The sequence below is a fragment of the Lonchura striata genome, chromosome 6 (assembly GCF_046129695.1).
Source record: "Lonchura striata isolate bLonStr1 chromosome 6, bLonStr1.mat, whole genome shotgun sequence".
Classification (NCBI taxonomy): Eukaryota; Metazoa; Chordata; class Aves; order Passeriformes; family Estrildidae; genus Lonchura; species Lonchura striata.
In genome coordinates this window covers 44,690,303-44,705,147 of record NC_134608.1, presented here as the reverse complement: position 1 = coordinate 44,705,147, position 14,845 = coordinate 44,690,303, and the positions used below count along the sequence as shown (strand labels likewise).

The 14,845-nt window shown below is 41.0% G+C and overlaps 1 protein-coding gene across 3 annotated transcripts in view; it reads right to left on the bottom strand.

Moving 5' to 3' along the window:
- Positions 1–14,845, bottom strand: part of PHRF1 (PHD and ring finger domains 1) — a 28,561-nt gene that overhangs the window by 10,808 nt on the left and 2,908 nt on the right. For all 3 annotated transcript variants that reach the window (XR_002467772.2, XM_021555193.3, XM_021555194.3), the window contains exons 2-12: positions 11,758–11,959; positions 11,337–11,459; positions 9,576–9,808; positions 8,531–8,614; positions 7,443–7,564; positions 5,758–5,855; positions 5,038–5,210; positions 3,437–3,566; positions 2,991–3,130; positions 1,962–2,149; positions 1,093–1,212 (exon numbers count right to left, since the gene is read on the bottom strand). Coding sequence is in view for 2 of the 3 variants with exons in the window: in XM_021555193.3 (XP_021410868.2) it covers positions 1,093–1,212; positions 1,962–2,149; positions 2,991–3,130; positions 3,437–3,566; positions 5,038–5,210; positions 5,758–5,855; positions 7,443–7,564; positions 8,531–8,614; positions 9,576–9,808; positions 11,337–11,459; positions 11,758–11,848 (1,502 nt within the window). In the remaining variant the exon portion in view is untranslated. The remainder of the gene's footprint in view (positions 1–1,092; positions 1,213–1,961; positions 2,150–2,990; positions 3,131–3,436; positions 3,567–5,037; positions 5,211–5,757; positions 5,856–7,442; positions 7,565–8,530; positions 8,615–9,575; positions 9,809–11,336; positions 11,460–11,757; positions 11,960–14,845) is intronic.

The following is a 14,845-nucleotide window of genomic DNA, read 5'->3' as shown; positions in this document are numbered from 1 at the left end:
ACAAAGGAAACTTTATTCACATAATGTACACTAAAACACCTGTAATAACATACAATAGAGAGAAAAAATGGGAACACTAAAGGAATCAGCTTCTAAGACCAGACCAGGAAACTCAGTGTAGCCCAGAGCAATGGAGCCTTTAGAAGTTGAGTATCAGCTAAACAGTTCTATCTTCTAATCAATATGCTACTCAAAAACTCTGAGGACATGGAAAGCTTCCTGAAAGGCTCCCTTCAGGACTGAAATGGGAAAGGTACATAAATAATCCAAGTTATCATAGAAATAAACTACCCTGATCCTGAGAAACCAACCTTCACCATGAGTCAGATGCATTAGAGGACAGCTATGTAACCCTATCACATCTTTAACCACTTAAGCTGAGCTCCCTTAATTTCTCTTCAGCTCCCTCAGCCTTGCAGTTTTCTGTGACTCTACCGGTACATGCCTCAGTGACTTTCCTCATCCCTCTTATTCTCATTATGCTCCCAATTCCCCGTGTCTTACCCCTCAGCCCTGAAAATTCACTGTGGCTGCCAGTGGGGGGTAGCCAGGGCTCCTGGCCTTGGCAGGCTGGCTGGCAATGCACACACAGCAAAGCAACTCTTAAACTGCAGGATCAAACAAAGCTTCTCCTCAATTTTCTGAACTCCAACAAACAGCAACACAACTGGGTGAGGTGGGTACAGCCCCCACCTCCTCAGGATATGCAATTAGATTCCCCAAGCCTCTCAAAGAAGCAAGTGATTTTTTAAAGGTTAATGACACCGGAATTTAAAACATACTAATGGGGTTAATAAATAGTCACAAAACAGAAAGTAAGAAGAGTCAGATTAGGGTGGAAACACCAATTTTAAATTTCAGTGGAAATGTTAAAGGTGTGATGAAAGAGCGTAAGTGCTCAACATAAAAAGAATTCTTACACAAAATGATGTGGTTATTTATCTACACTGTGCAGGCATGCATGTACACACATATATGCACTCTTTAGAAGACAGGGTAAGAAAAGGGTTACACAAAGATGATTACTAGGTTTATTATTCTGTTAGGGTCAATTATACAACTAAGAATAATAAAATAGCAATGGACTTTTACCTGGGAAGTCCCACAGAAATGGGTCTAGCTACAGGACGGTGAGACCTCAGTGCTGACTGGGAGAGAACTCTCCTTTTGGCACTCAGTGGCGAATCTGGATTTGCTGGAACCTCTTCATTACTGTGATGAAACATGAACCCTGACATTGTCTGAAATGTTTTTCACATGAAAGAGATGATACCGCTACAACAGATACAGTTAGAAAGTATATTGGTGCAATTTACTTATTTTCTGTTTTGCCTAAATAGAACAGCTTGATTCAAACAGCAGAGACTCAAGTGTATGTTTTCATATCTAAAATGTTAAATGGACAATTTTCTTTTATAAAAGGATCCAAAAGAAGTATTCGGTGGAAAACTTAATTTCACCAACAGTCATTTCAGATGCCCCCTCCCCAAAAATTCTAAGTTTATGAGTGACATGAACTATAGCATAGTAAGATTTCACCTGAATTTGAAGTGTCTAGAAAAGTGAAGATAAGGAAAAACATAGAAGATTCCAAAGGTCCATTTAATTTTGTGTTTACTCTCTACAAAATATGTCAGCTGTCTTCACTTAAAATAAATAAATAAAAAGCAATGGATTAGGACCAGACTCCTTCAGATTCTAATCTTTCAAGAACCCCACAGATCTTACTGAAAGTTTACAGGAGGCTGATTATTTCAGAAAAACACTTTAGAGGAGGCTGATTCCTTACAAGTTTAGCAACTCAGCCCAGAAGGAAAGAAGGAACAGGCCATTATGTATTATAATGGGTTGTGTACCCAAAGCTGCCTTCAGGTGTGAGATTCTGCATGGAGCCGTATGCACAAAGAACCCAACAGTTGTTAAATTACCAGGTGCCTGATTACAATCCAGAGATCTCTCACCTTTCATAAGGATCCAACTCATAGGGATCTCCAAACACAGAGAGAGAAGCTGCACCAATATCTGCTCTCATCAGCCCAAGAGAGGGCTCTGCTGGTTTGTACATGGAAGGAAGTGAGGCCCCACGCACAGGTTTACTGAGACCAAGGGTTCTTGCAATACGGGAGCGAGCAGTAGCCTCGTTTTTTCCCTGCACAGACAAAGAGATTGGGTTATTTTTATGTTAGGGCAGGTAAATTTGTGTTTAAAGCCCCAAATTCTTCACTTAGGCTGAGTACAGTCATCAGTTTACTACCATCAGCAGCACCAGTAGTGTGCAGTTATTGTCTATGTTTGTTTTAAAACATTTATGAAACTTGTAACTATGGCCTGTATGTCACTTCAAATACAGGCTGCACGTATCAGATATAAGTGACCAGATAAATTAAGCTTCTAAAAATCTTTAATAATGTCAATTCAAGATTGTTGGCCCCTTATTAAATGCTGGAGTTCTGGCTCCAAGATGCAGACTCTAATTAAAGTAGCTGACAAAAAGAATCAAGCTGGTGCAGAGTACTCTGCAAAGTAATTTACAAGAGAACACTATCCACACCTGAAAGGGATTTTGAGAGCTCTTACAGCTGATAAGCTGGGTTTGCAACAACACAGCCACAAACACCCACAGCTTATTACAAATAATAGGTGCCGGCAATTTTAACTGAGCTTGCACCAGTACCAAGTAAACACTACAGATGAATGGCAAGGCAGGACACAAAGCCTGCAGGACATGCTTTACAATCTGATCCCTACTGTCCAGGTAACAGGATGTCAGCACAGCCAGCAAGCCTGTCTGGAAGTTGCAATTCATTTCCACATACAGTATCTTTCTGGAGTACCCTGGACACATCTTGCACAGACTCCCACCAGAAAAAAAGGTGCCTGCTTTGACTGAAAGGTGGCATTTCTTCCAGCTGAATCCCATGTTATAGTGCTTTTACAGAAGGCTGAAACAAGCAGACACTGAAGACACTGACTGGCAGAAACTCACTCACATGTGATCTTACTCTCATCTTTTTCCCCCTTCTCTTCTTTGTCAGACGCTTGCGTCTCTTCGGCTGTGCCCCTGAACTCTTCTTCCCAGCAGCAGATTTTTTCTGACTTCTATTTTTGCCTCCTACTTTCTTCCGCCTTCCTGATGGGACAAAAACCAGTGATCTGGCTATGTGCTGGCACTGTATTTTACACTGTACTCCCCTTCTCATCCCCCCAACACACACAAAGTAGCTCAAAGAGACATACAGCATGCCACCAACAGCACAGCAGAAAAAATGACATTATCAGGATTCAGTTAAAAACCTTCACAACACTTCTGGGCAGAGGTGGTAGAGGGAAAGAAGAAAATGCACGTGGGATATCTCCATAGCTGTGCAGGTGTGGCAGCCCACAGCTGATATATTTTGTAGGATCCAGGCTCCCCTAAGGTGCCTGATGTCCTTACCAGTTTTCCTCTTCTGCCTGGTAGGAGCGCGTGGTGCCAGAGGACGCTGGTAGATGGCTGTGTTCAGGCCTGCTACGACAGCCTCAATTGTTTCATCCAGAAGAGAGGACATGAGGTACCCTGGCACGTGCTGTGGGGAGGATTAGAAGTTACACCATACAGGTACCTAAAGCTCAGCAACATTGTCGTATAAAAGCATTTGATAAAAAATGGATTTGAGATTCAAATGAGGAAACCCCTGACATCACCAAGCTACCAGTTAAGCAATTAAGTCACTTTTTAATTCCACTGACTGGCATATTAATGATCTTGTCCTTCAGCTTCCTTCAGAGTTACATGCATGCCCCCAGCTTCTCACTGTGCTTGGAGGACAACTTAAACTCCCTCGACTGAAGTGTACTTCCACTGGTTAACTCAAGGTACGAGCCAAAATAAGATGCACTTTTGTTCACAGACAAAGGCAATAAATAACAGTGTCTTTATGTATAGGTTGCAATCATCCCTGCACACTGAGAAGTGGAGCTAGGAACAGCTCTTGAATGGAAAGTGCTGGGTTCCCAGGCTTACACTACCATGGAATAGTAAAGTCCCCTGGCACCACCCCTCTCACCCACAGGAGATTACTCCACACTACTTCTAAAACAACAAGTAGGGAAAGAAAGAAAAATAACACCAGTTACCTTGAAGAGTCTTTCACATAAACACTTTCCTCTTTTTTTTTTTTCAACATATAGCCTGACTACTCAGCTGTAATTGCTAACAACAATGAATCAAATAATTAATCAACTTCTCCTATTTTATTAATTCTTCTGAAGTTAAAATTGAAACATCTGGGTTTAGAGACAGTGGGGTTTGGCAGTCAAATAAGATCATCTCCATTATGGAGGACATAACGAAATTAACAACTGCTAAAACATTCTGGGAAGTCCTTAAATCAATGGAAAATGTGATAAAAACTTAAGGTGAGCTGGATCTTCATTCATGACAGCTATCTCAAACTATACTTAATACAGTAAAACAGGGACCCTGTGTATTTGGGATACTGTCCTGCAGAGACTCTCTAGTACTTTTAATATGTTTATACTCATGTGGCCACATTACTGAGGACACTAACATCTGTTTTTTTTCCTCTTCTAACAAGGGACCAATTTTCACAAACACAGAAACCTTAAATATACAAAATTTTTCTCTTCAATTGGGCTGAAGGCACTCAACATGTTCTACTGCTATGGGCAAGGAGGTAGGAGGGCAAAGGAAAAGAAACAACTGTCAAACAAACATGCTAAAAAAACACAAGTGGTGTACAAACTTTGTATTAATAGCCACTAGGAATAAAAAAATAATTTTGCTCACAGCAGGGGGTGATGAAAATGCAGGTTAAGAAAGGAAGTTGCTACAGCATTCCAATATACAGCATCTTGGTCATGTGCTGTACTCCATTTGCACATGTTGAACGTCTCAGATTAAAAGAGCTCCACAACTCCTAAACACCGTGCTATGGACAGTCAACACAGACAGCAGAGCTACTGAAATGGGGGCTTATTTTAGTAACTCTTCCCCGGGGTTCTTGCAGAGGCCCCCTGAGAAATCCCCCTGCATACCCGGATTTGCTGTGCTGTTGTTATGCGGTTCCTGTTCACCGTGGCACGGACGCGCTCGCTCTGCCGAGTCCTGGCTATGGCCCGGGTTCGGACGTGAGGACGGAGCCTACTGGTGGTGGGGACAACATCAGCCATGAGAGCAGCCACCTCCTCCTCACTGACGTGATCCGCATCTTGAACGAGAACAGGCTGAGGTTACTTGTCTTTCTACAGGTGAAATAATTTAAAGAATTTCAGACAAAACAAAAAATCAGCATTCTCTTTCTTAAACCCATCACCTCTGCAGGCAGCCATTACCCTCTCGAAAGGAAATGTGCACAGACACCACTGCTTCAGACTGTCACACGGTGTAACACTTTTCTAGGTAACAGAAATTGCTGCTACCTTGGCAATCTGAAGTCAGGACACTAATAAATTCTTTCCAATGTAACACAGTGCAGTCACACTACAGTGCTGGGATTGCCTTGGAAAGGTTAAAGGATCCTTACAATAAGCAGCTCTACAGGTTGTAACTGCAGATGAAATCTTCATAAACAAGATCCTCTCACCAGTCACGAGTTCAAGTCTAATCTTAAGGTTCAAGAGAGAATGCTTATCAAAACACTTATTTGAAACAGATAAAGCCAAGAGGTTAAACATGTCTTCAGAACACCACATGATTCACATTATCTAACTTGGGAGAAAAATATTTACTTTGACTGGCTACCAAGAAACCCTTACCTGCAGCACCACTGGCACCCATGGGGGCACAGGCGGGGCAGAACCATTCATCTACAGGGACTTCACTCAGAGGAGGATTAAGGCATTCCATGTGATACCTTGAGAAAAAAAAAAAAAAAGGAAAATCAAACAATATGCTCCTTACCAAGGGAAGACAGCATTTTATCTCTGTCCAGTGCTATATAAGGCAGACTCATTTTCTTAAGCCTGAAACTATGGTTCATGTATCCACTTCTACCAATCTGCAGAGAAACAATGCTACCTGATAGCTGTACAAGTGGCTTCCGTTCTAGATGGTTATTATCATCACTTTAGGCTCAAAAAAGTCTCAGAAAACTGAGCATTTTCCCCTCACTGTGTGGTGAATCACTTGCCATTTGAACCCGAGCTGCAAGAAATGGGCAGAGCCAAAACTGATGGCGGCAAGAGAAGTACAGAGGTGATGAGAAGACAGGCAGGCAGGAAACAACACCAACTTCCTGAGAACCAACACAGTAACAGTACTTATAAGCATTTGAAGCAAATATTCTACATTTTTCTAGAGTTAGCCTCAGCCATGGAGAGCTAGTAAAGACTGCAAGCTCTTTTATCAGGAAGTGCTAACTCTAGAAATCAAGCATATATAAGGAACTTTAGGAAAAGGAAACAAAAATCAAACAACTGTATCAAACTAGAAATAACAACATATTTTAAAAATTGCAGTAACTGTTGGGAGATCACAAAGTAAAATTTGAAGCAATACCCTGAATTGAGACAGGCCTATGGAAATTCAGAAAGAACTTAAATATGAGACTTCAGGTAAGATCCATGAAACACTGTTTTGGCTTAATATTTTAAACTCAGTGTTCTGATGATACTCTTAAAAATCTTTAGTGTTCCTGATTTTGTCTTTTTCCCAGAAGATGAATCAGTGTATATGTGTGTATGAATAGCGTATCAATATGTATGGACACAAAACACAAAGGAAAAACTAGCTTTATCAGATGTCTAGTTAGCTTGCTAGGAGTAATTTTTGAGAAGTTATTTTACATACTCATTGCTAGCATCTCTTTTTGTTCAGTGGGTAACTTCTGACATCTTCAAACTGAGAGTGCTGGAAGACTGATTAAACAGCCCAAGAGCTTTAAATTCTAGCAGAAAACCGTAGGGCCAAAGTTGTGTTCAAGTATATTCATGACTCTACTTAAACATTTTATTAATCAAAGAGGGTGCAGAAACAGAAGTAAGCAAGAATAAGATAATAATTTAAGAGCTGTGGCTGTAAAGAAAATCCTGAACATTTCATGAATCTTAAGCACTTCTCCCGCACAGCGCTAATGCCCAGTCACTTGGGACAAGTCATGCATCCTCTCCTCAAGGAGACAAAAAGGATTTAAGGTTCTACCCTTCACACACCCAGTTGTTGCATGGATGAGCACAAATACCTTCATCACTTGAAGGTGTGGTCATCTGTTTTGGTGCCCTGCAGCCTTGATGGGTGCAGGACTCTCCACACATACTTTGCTAAATGACCAGAAAAGGATCCATCACATCACAGGGATGGATGTCTGCACTAGAACACATGGATACATGGCTGGCCACATGAAGAGAGAAGCAAAGGGCAGCCTCCATACCAGACAGTGCCTGTGGACCAAACTCTGGCCATGTGCAATCATGCAGGTGCTCCATTCCTTTCAGCCTCTTACCCTGCATCACAGCCATCACAGAGCAGCAGGCGATCCTCGCGGTCACTTCTGCCACACACCTCACAGAAGGTTGGATCATCCTCTCCATCAGTGCCCTGAGTTTTCGTGTTCTCAACAGGAATCTAAATAAAGCAGGGATTCAGTTTGTGCAGAACGTGGCACTTTTTAAAACCCACCATCATGCTAATGGTAGTACCTGCAGCAAAATCTAAAAGTGAAGGAACCCAAATAGCTGTTAGACACCAGAACCTTCACTTACTTCTTTCAGCACACCTAAGGCACGACCAAATGCCTGACATCTACTTAACTTGTATACTGTCAGGCATCAATGACTATAGAAAACTGCATTTTAAGAATAGGCAAAAAAATCCACAAATAAGATGAAAATTAGTCAAACAAACAAAAAGATGCCAAAAACGAGACCAAAGAAGAGAGTAAACTGCTGCCTCCCGTATTACCTCAATGTTAACTCTCACTTCTGTAAAATGCAAACAATAATAAGCCATCAGTTTATGGAACAAAGCATCAAACCCCTAAATGTCCCCTGGAAACCAACACCTTTCTCAATTAAGATCAATGACAACTCTTTAATGTTCTTTTGTGAGCAACTACTGGCACACTCGACCAGTGCCTTTCAGGGTTCTCCCACTGCCTTGTGCCTCTCTCCCCTTACAGACCCAACTGCTACACAGCATTGCTTGCAACAGGACATAAGGAAGAGATCATGGATAGGCTAGATTATTCCTATTCATCCTATAACAGCACTTGGAGAATGGAGGGCACTCTCCACATGCAGACAGGCTTATCCATGCAGAACAGTTTTCAGTCAAATGTCCATTATACAAAACAGGCAGCTGCAAAAAATACACCCCTTTTCTGCCACCACAAATGATGCCACAATACAATATTGCAGGAAGTAAGGCAAAGGAGGAAGAAAAATCATCACAGCTCCTTAAAAGGCAAATTCAAAGTAAGAAAAAAAAATCCATTCAGATAGCAAGTATTACATAAACACCCTAGAAGGGTAAACTTTTGAATAAAATTGTTGTGCCAAATGGCCTGGTTGTTTGCTACAGTAAAAGGCTTACCTTTTTTAAGATTTTACCACCAAAACGTGCCCGAATGTTAATGTAATTAAAGAGGATTCGATCCACTGGACAGGAGTTTGCATTCTAGGAAAAAAAAAAGTTTCCCAATACAGTTAATAAGTGGATCACTTTATTCAATTCTTAAAAAGTAATCTTAAATTATTAATGTAATAAGCATTAAATTAATGTAGTAGTCATTTTAACAGCTATTGAGCTTGCCATTTTAAGGTACTTAAAACTGACTTACCTGTTTTACAAACAACATGTTCTATTAAACATGCATTTTTGGAGAAGCATTAATTTTACTGAAACTATTTAATTATTATTCAATTGCCAAAGCAACATCAAAGTTCTTCCAAACACTGCCTTGAAATAGTGCTTGTGTTTTAAGGCATTTCCTTTCCTTTGGACAAATGAGCAACTAGAAATGGTTTACAAATATATTCAGTAAGAGTGATTTATTTGCTTTTTAAAAGATTCAATCACCACTGTTACTGCTGCATGCACTGTAAATTTTGTTGTAATTCTCACCCTGAATTATGACCATAGGAGCTAGATAGGTGGCAAGGAACTCTGACTGAAAACTGAATTCAGAGCAAGCTGCTGATTGTCAGTATTCTTTTACACCTTTTCTATGCTTAGATGTACAGGGTTGAAAGAGATCCCAATCAAATGGTCACAATACAGAATTCAAGAAAATACAAAGACAGATATACACAGAAATATAAATATATCCAGGCATAGAGAAAAATTAGTATCTCAACTTGAAAAAACAAAAGAACTGTAGATGCCTACAAACACACTTGCTTGTGACCTTACAGCTTGCAGACAGAACAAATTAGGATGGTTACAAGAAAAACAGATCCAAACTTCAAATATGAATCTTGCCAAACAGAGCAGTAACCCAAGTCTGTTTAAAAAAGCTTAAGAAAGCAAATACCAATATTACAGTGTTTTGTTCTCATTACAGAACAACAGCATGATCACAGGGGATAGAGCAGAGCATACCAGAAGGCCACAGGACACCACAGACAAAACAACTCACCTTAGACCACTCCACAATGCAGTCCAGACAGAAGTAATGGGAGCAGTTCTCAGGAGTCCCAACAGCCTGATCCCTAAATGTGTTGAGGCAAATGGGGCAGTTTTCACCATCCTCATCAGAGGAGACGCTCACTCCATTCAAATGTGACTCTGATTTCAAAGAATCAGTCATTCGTTCCATAGTGGCCTCGCTTTCTTCCTCCTCTTCTCCCTCCTCCTCATCATCTTCGCCATCTTAAGTGAGAGATAAAAAACAGCTTGTGTGTGCTGCAGGGCTTCAGCAGTGGGGGCAGAGGGGGTGGGCAGGACAGGGTTCCAGTTCACAAAAAATTCCAAGTAAGCTTATTTTATGTGGCTGCAGGGGTCAAGAACGGTCTCCTCAGTTTAAGGCAATCATTTTTGCTGTTTTCTTGCTTCCTAAATCCCTTCTCTAAAAAGCAATGGATCACTCTGGGGAAAAAGAAAGCCTGATAATGTAAGTAGTCTTGCAAGAGATTAAAAGCACAGACACCAGAAAAGCAAAAGATTATCTAAACAAGACAGTTAAGATATGCCAGGCTAGCACTGAACAATGAAGTTAAAAAATAAAAAGTTATAATAAAGTTACCATGTACCCAACTTTTTTTTTGTTTATTTTGTTTTTGTTTTTTTGTTGTTTGTTTTTTTTTTTAAGATATATTCCAGAGGAAAAGCAGCAGCAACACACTCTACTGCAGAACAGCAAATTAAGGATTTCACCAGTAAAACATGATTTTGTGAGCCAAAGGATCTAAGTGCCTTAGAGACTACTTAAAGAAGATTGAGTAAAATTAAACATTCAGCACACATTGTTGAAAGGTATTTTTAGTACAAAATACAAAGATGTGTTAGCCTTTCCCTAAAACCTGTGAATTAAGCTGGTATTTTCAAGAAGCAACAAAAAGTACCTAAAACCCTAATCACTTGGAGGGAGGACTGGAGATGGTTGCTGTTGGGCTGCCTTTTTTTTTTTTTTTTTTTTTTTTTTTTTTTTTTTTTTTAATAAGAATTGGATGTTTGTCTTTTCCACTGAATTCTCCTGTCTGGACAAAATAGATAATGATGGATTGATAAAGCTTTTTGGCACCTGGCATATTTTTTTTTTGTCTGTGTTTAAATCAGTCTAACTAGTAACTTGGAAAACTTGTGCTCTTGCCTTCTCAACAAGCTTTAGATCTGATAAAATCTATTTTTGTCTATCCAAATATTAATTTCAGCATAGCAGCTTCAGAAGTACATGATTCTCCAGGGTATGTTTTTTAGTAAAATGAACAAATTAAAATAATATTCACACTCCTTTTTCAAAGAAAAATTAGTCCTCTTCCATCCTCCCTAGGTATTACAGCAATAATAATTTATTTCCAGAATTCTCCATCACAGCATTCACTTTAGAGCCCCATGCCAAAGCAAACTAATAAACATGGTCTTCATAACTGAAAAATAGCATGAGCCATTGTTGCAACTTTGACTTTTTTCCCTCCTCCTGCTGGGGCAGAGTTCACTCCTGCTGACTACAGTTCCACTACTTTGAGTAGCAGGTAGTCTTTAAACATGCCAATGCTTTAAAAGCTTAGAAATTGGGCACTATTGCTTGTTTGCTTATTACTGTAGGATTTTGGCATCAGCCTGACAGAGCAGCATCTGTGGATTTACATTTCATTGTTAGTCGCTGGAGGAATAGCTTTCATCTTGCTCTTCCTCAGTTATTAAAAAATGCCTGCTAAGGCACATGAACAGACCTTACCTTCTGTTTCTTCATCTTCACTTTCTTCCTTGTCCTCCCCACCTCCCTCTTCCTCAGTGTCATTATCTTCCTCTTCACTACCAGTATCATCTTCTGAATCCCAGCTATTTCCACCATTGCTTTCTTAAAAAGAGAAGAGAAAATATCTATTTGATGCAGACCGACAGGCAGAACAGGTACCAGAGCCCTAATAAGGCCATTATGGATGAAGTGAACTCCTGGATTTCCACAGTGGTATCAAAGCTGCCCATTGGCAGGGCAGCTCCAGGGAAGCATGGCAGCGGTCTGATACACACACAAGCAATGAAGCAAAGCAAAACAAGAAATAGTCAAGGAAAAGGTGACAAATGGCCACAAATACATCTTTACCAGCCTTCTGAGGGTACATCTGAAACCTGGAAGCAGAAAGGTGCTCACTTACCTGTTTCGCTGAGGAGCACGGGACACTGCCTCTTGCCCTTTCCCAGAGCAGCGTTCTTGTTGATCAGCTCATCCTGGCTGTCATCGTCCATGGTGGGACATGGGAGTCCCCGCAGGGCGGCCGAGGCAGGGAGGCAGCGCAGCACCCAGGCGGCAGAGCAGGCACTGGGCCGGCACAGAGCAGGCGGCGCGTCCGCGGAGACCTGAGTGCGAGAGGGGACACGGCTCTCCTACACCACTGAGCATCTTCCAGCCTCAGTTCAGGGGGGCTACAGCCCTGAAACCCTGAGGTTTCGCAGCCCTGCTGAGCTGGATGAAACCAGCTGCTTGTGAAAATCGGTGCAGGTGAGAGATTCAGCTTTATCTCGGGCTCCTGGATGACAGCAAAAGGTGCAACCAGAACTCTCCACTGAAAATAGCAATAGAAAACCTACACACGCTAAAACCATCTCATGTACCAGCAATTCACTGCAAAAAAAGAGACCAGAGGCCCTTTGAACAAAGCCTAACGGGATGACAATATGTGTTTTAAATCAAAATACTCCATCTTGTCTGACTGAAAAGAAGAATAAAGATTATGTAGTTTAGGTCCTTTTTTTTTAAAAAAAAAAAAAAAAGGCCTTTGCACAGCTCTGTCATGAAATAAAGAAGCTGAAGACCCCACAACCATTATTCCATGGAAAAGATAAGACCTGATTTAGTGCATATTAATGTAATCACATTAATTGCTGTGCATCAGCACAGACTGGCAGTAAAACTGACAGATACTGGGAGATGTTGCATGATCCAAATTCATAATGACATTTAAATCAGAGCTATTAACACATAATGCTACAAAGCATTAAGGCAGACAGACCCCTGGCAAAGCTTCTAGAAGCAAGTCATGAAAATATATAATTAACAGACACTTAAAGCTGGGTGTCATATCTCGATATGAAATAAAAAGGATTCTTTTATAAGAGTGGTAAAGAAGTTTCTATGAGGTGCTCATCTCCCACTCTCCCTGCTCCCCATTACACATTTTGCATATTAAAAAATTTTTTTGAACAAAACACTATGTTTTATTCAATTGCTCTTAATCCATACCTTTGCACACTCCCTCTTTAAGCCACACAACACAGCTCTGCACCAGAGAGCCTTAAAAATGTAGGTTCTACTAAACTAGACCAAACTACAAATGGAGTCTTCAGTGTTCAGGGAAAAAAAACCAACAAACTCAACAGAAAGAAGACTGAGCTTCAGCACAACTAAGCTCCTGTAAAGATTTCTCCTAATTTCAGTAAGAATCTTGCCTAAAGACAGGTTTGCATTTTTAGCTAAATTTGTGGCTGTTAAGATGAATATTTAAAAAACTCTTAAAACCAATTTATGTTGGCTGAAAACACACAGACTCATCAAAAAGCCAGTCACTCCATGATGCAACTGAAAAAATACGAAGAAACACACAGAATTTTTCAAGTTGCAGCAGTGTGTGTGTATGCATTATTCAAACTGAAACTCAATTATACAATATCCTCCCAAAAGCTCAGTTAGCTACAGCAATGCAAAATTTGTGGTGACGTGACAGGCAGGACACAAAAAGGGAAGGCCTGGCAACACCAGTCCCCCAGCAGGGCAGTGGCAGGCACGTGTTCCATCCGTGTGTTTGGATGCTGTGCAGAACCTGGGCTACTTCTCCGTGGGCACCTTGTGGGAACAGAGCGGGCTCCTGCTGACCTGTCACTGCCACACCCAGCCAGCCACGGCACTCCTGAGCCACTGAGGATCACCGAGGCCAGCCACAGCCAAGGAAGTAAAAAACACAGATAAGCCTCTACTTCACTATGGCCATTACCTTCATTTCCCTGCTCTCCAGTCTTCCTTAAAGCAATAAGCACAGGGCAGAAAAGATCGTTGTTTCAAAAAGTGATTCCTACAAGCCACAGCTCTGAAAAACACACACCTAGCTACATTTCCAAACAGCATGCACTTTTTCACTGTAGTGGGATAAAACCACTACCTGTGTTATTTTTGCCTTGCTACCCCATGAAAAGCTATCCTTTAGGCACAGAGGCGAACAAATCAGCACTTGTGACTTGACAATCTAAACTGACATAACCATACTGCAAATGCAAGCTTGTACTTTGCTCAGAGGCAAAACTCTAAGTTAAAGAAAATCTGGTATTGCAGCAAACAATCAAGTCTTGAAATCCTGTCAGAAAAAAAAAAAAAAGTCTGTTTTGTGGCTAGCTGGAAAATGACAAGAAACCAAGCGATGAAGAGATGAAGTGAATTTGAGATTTCTAAGCACATCACAAATATTACTTTGCAAACAACCTTTTCCAAACTGGGCATCTGTTCTTAAAAAAAAAAGAGAAAGGAAATCGTGGTTGACTATATACCTTATACATGGGGCTCCTTTTTTTTTAAGAACAAGAAGCAGAATTTCCAAGTTGTTGGGTTTTTTTATGGGAGACATTTCAAACAAATTGCCACTATGAAGGACAAACACATTCATGATACACTTCAGAGAATTCACCCACTGGTACAAAAGCTCTGTTTTCTCCAGCACTTACCACATCAGAATTTTTCTAAACCCCCTGAGCCAGAACTAGCAAATACAAAATATATGGAAAGCAGTTTTATTATTATGCTAACCAAGAAGTTTGGTTAAGGAGGGGATGGCAGTCATTCCTCCAAGGCAAACCTTAACTCTGCACTTCTGTAACACAAAAGGCCAGACTGCTAAAAAGCAACCAGTTATCCCTGAAGGCCATTTGACTCAGGCAACTACAGCTGCTTTTAGTTTTGGGGTGTGAAGGACATGCCCTCATGGCACCCAACCCTCACTGCTAGGTCACTTGGAAAATCCCATGGGGTGCAGTACTCTCCATACAGCACTTCAGCTGCAAGCAGCTCTCACATGCACCAATCCTCCCTTCTGCATCCCACTTTGTAAGTCCATTCAGAGGAATTTAGGATGGAGCACAGATGCAGGGTAATCTGGCCAGAGATCCCTTGACCTGTACTCGATACCACTGATGTTTACAGCAAGCCCCACTTCAGTTCCTTGGGCAGGTGCCTCACCCACTCGCACAGCGTACCTATCC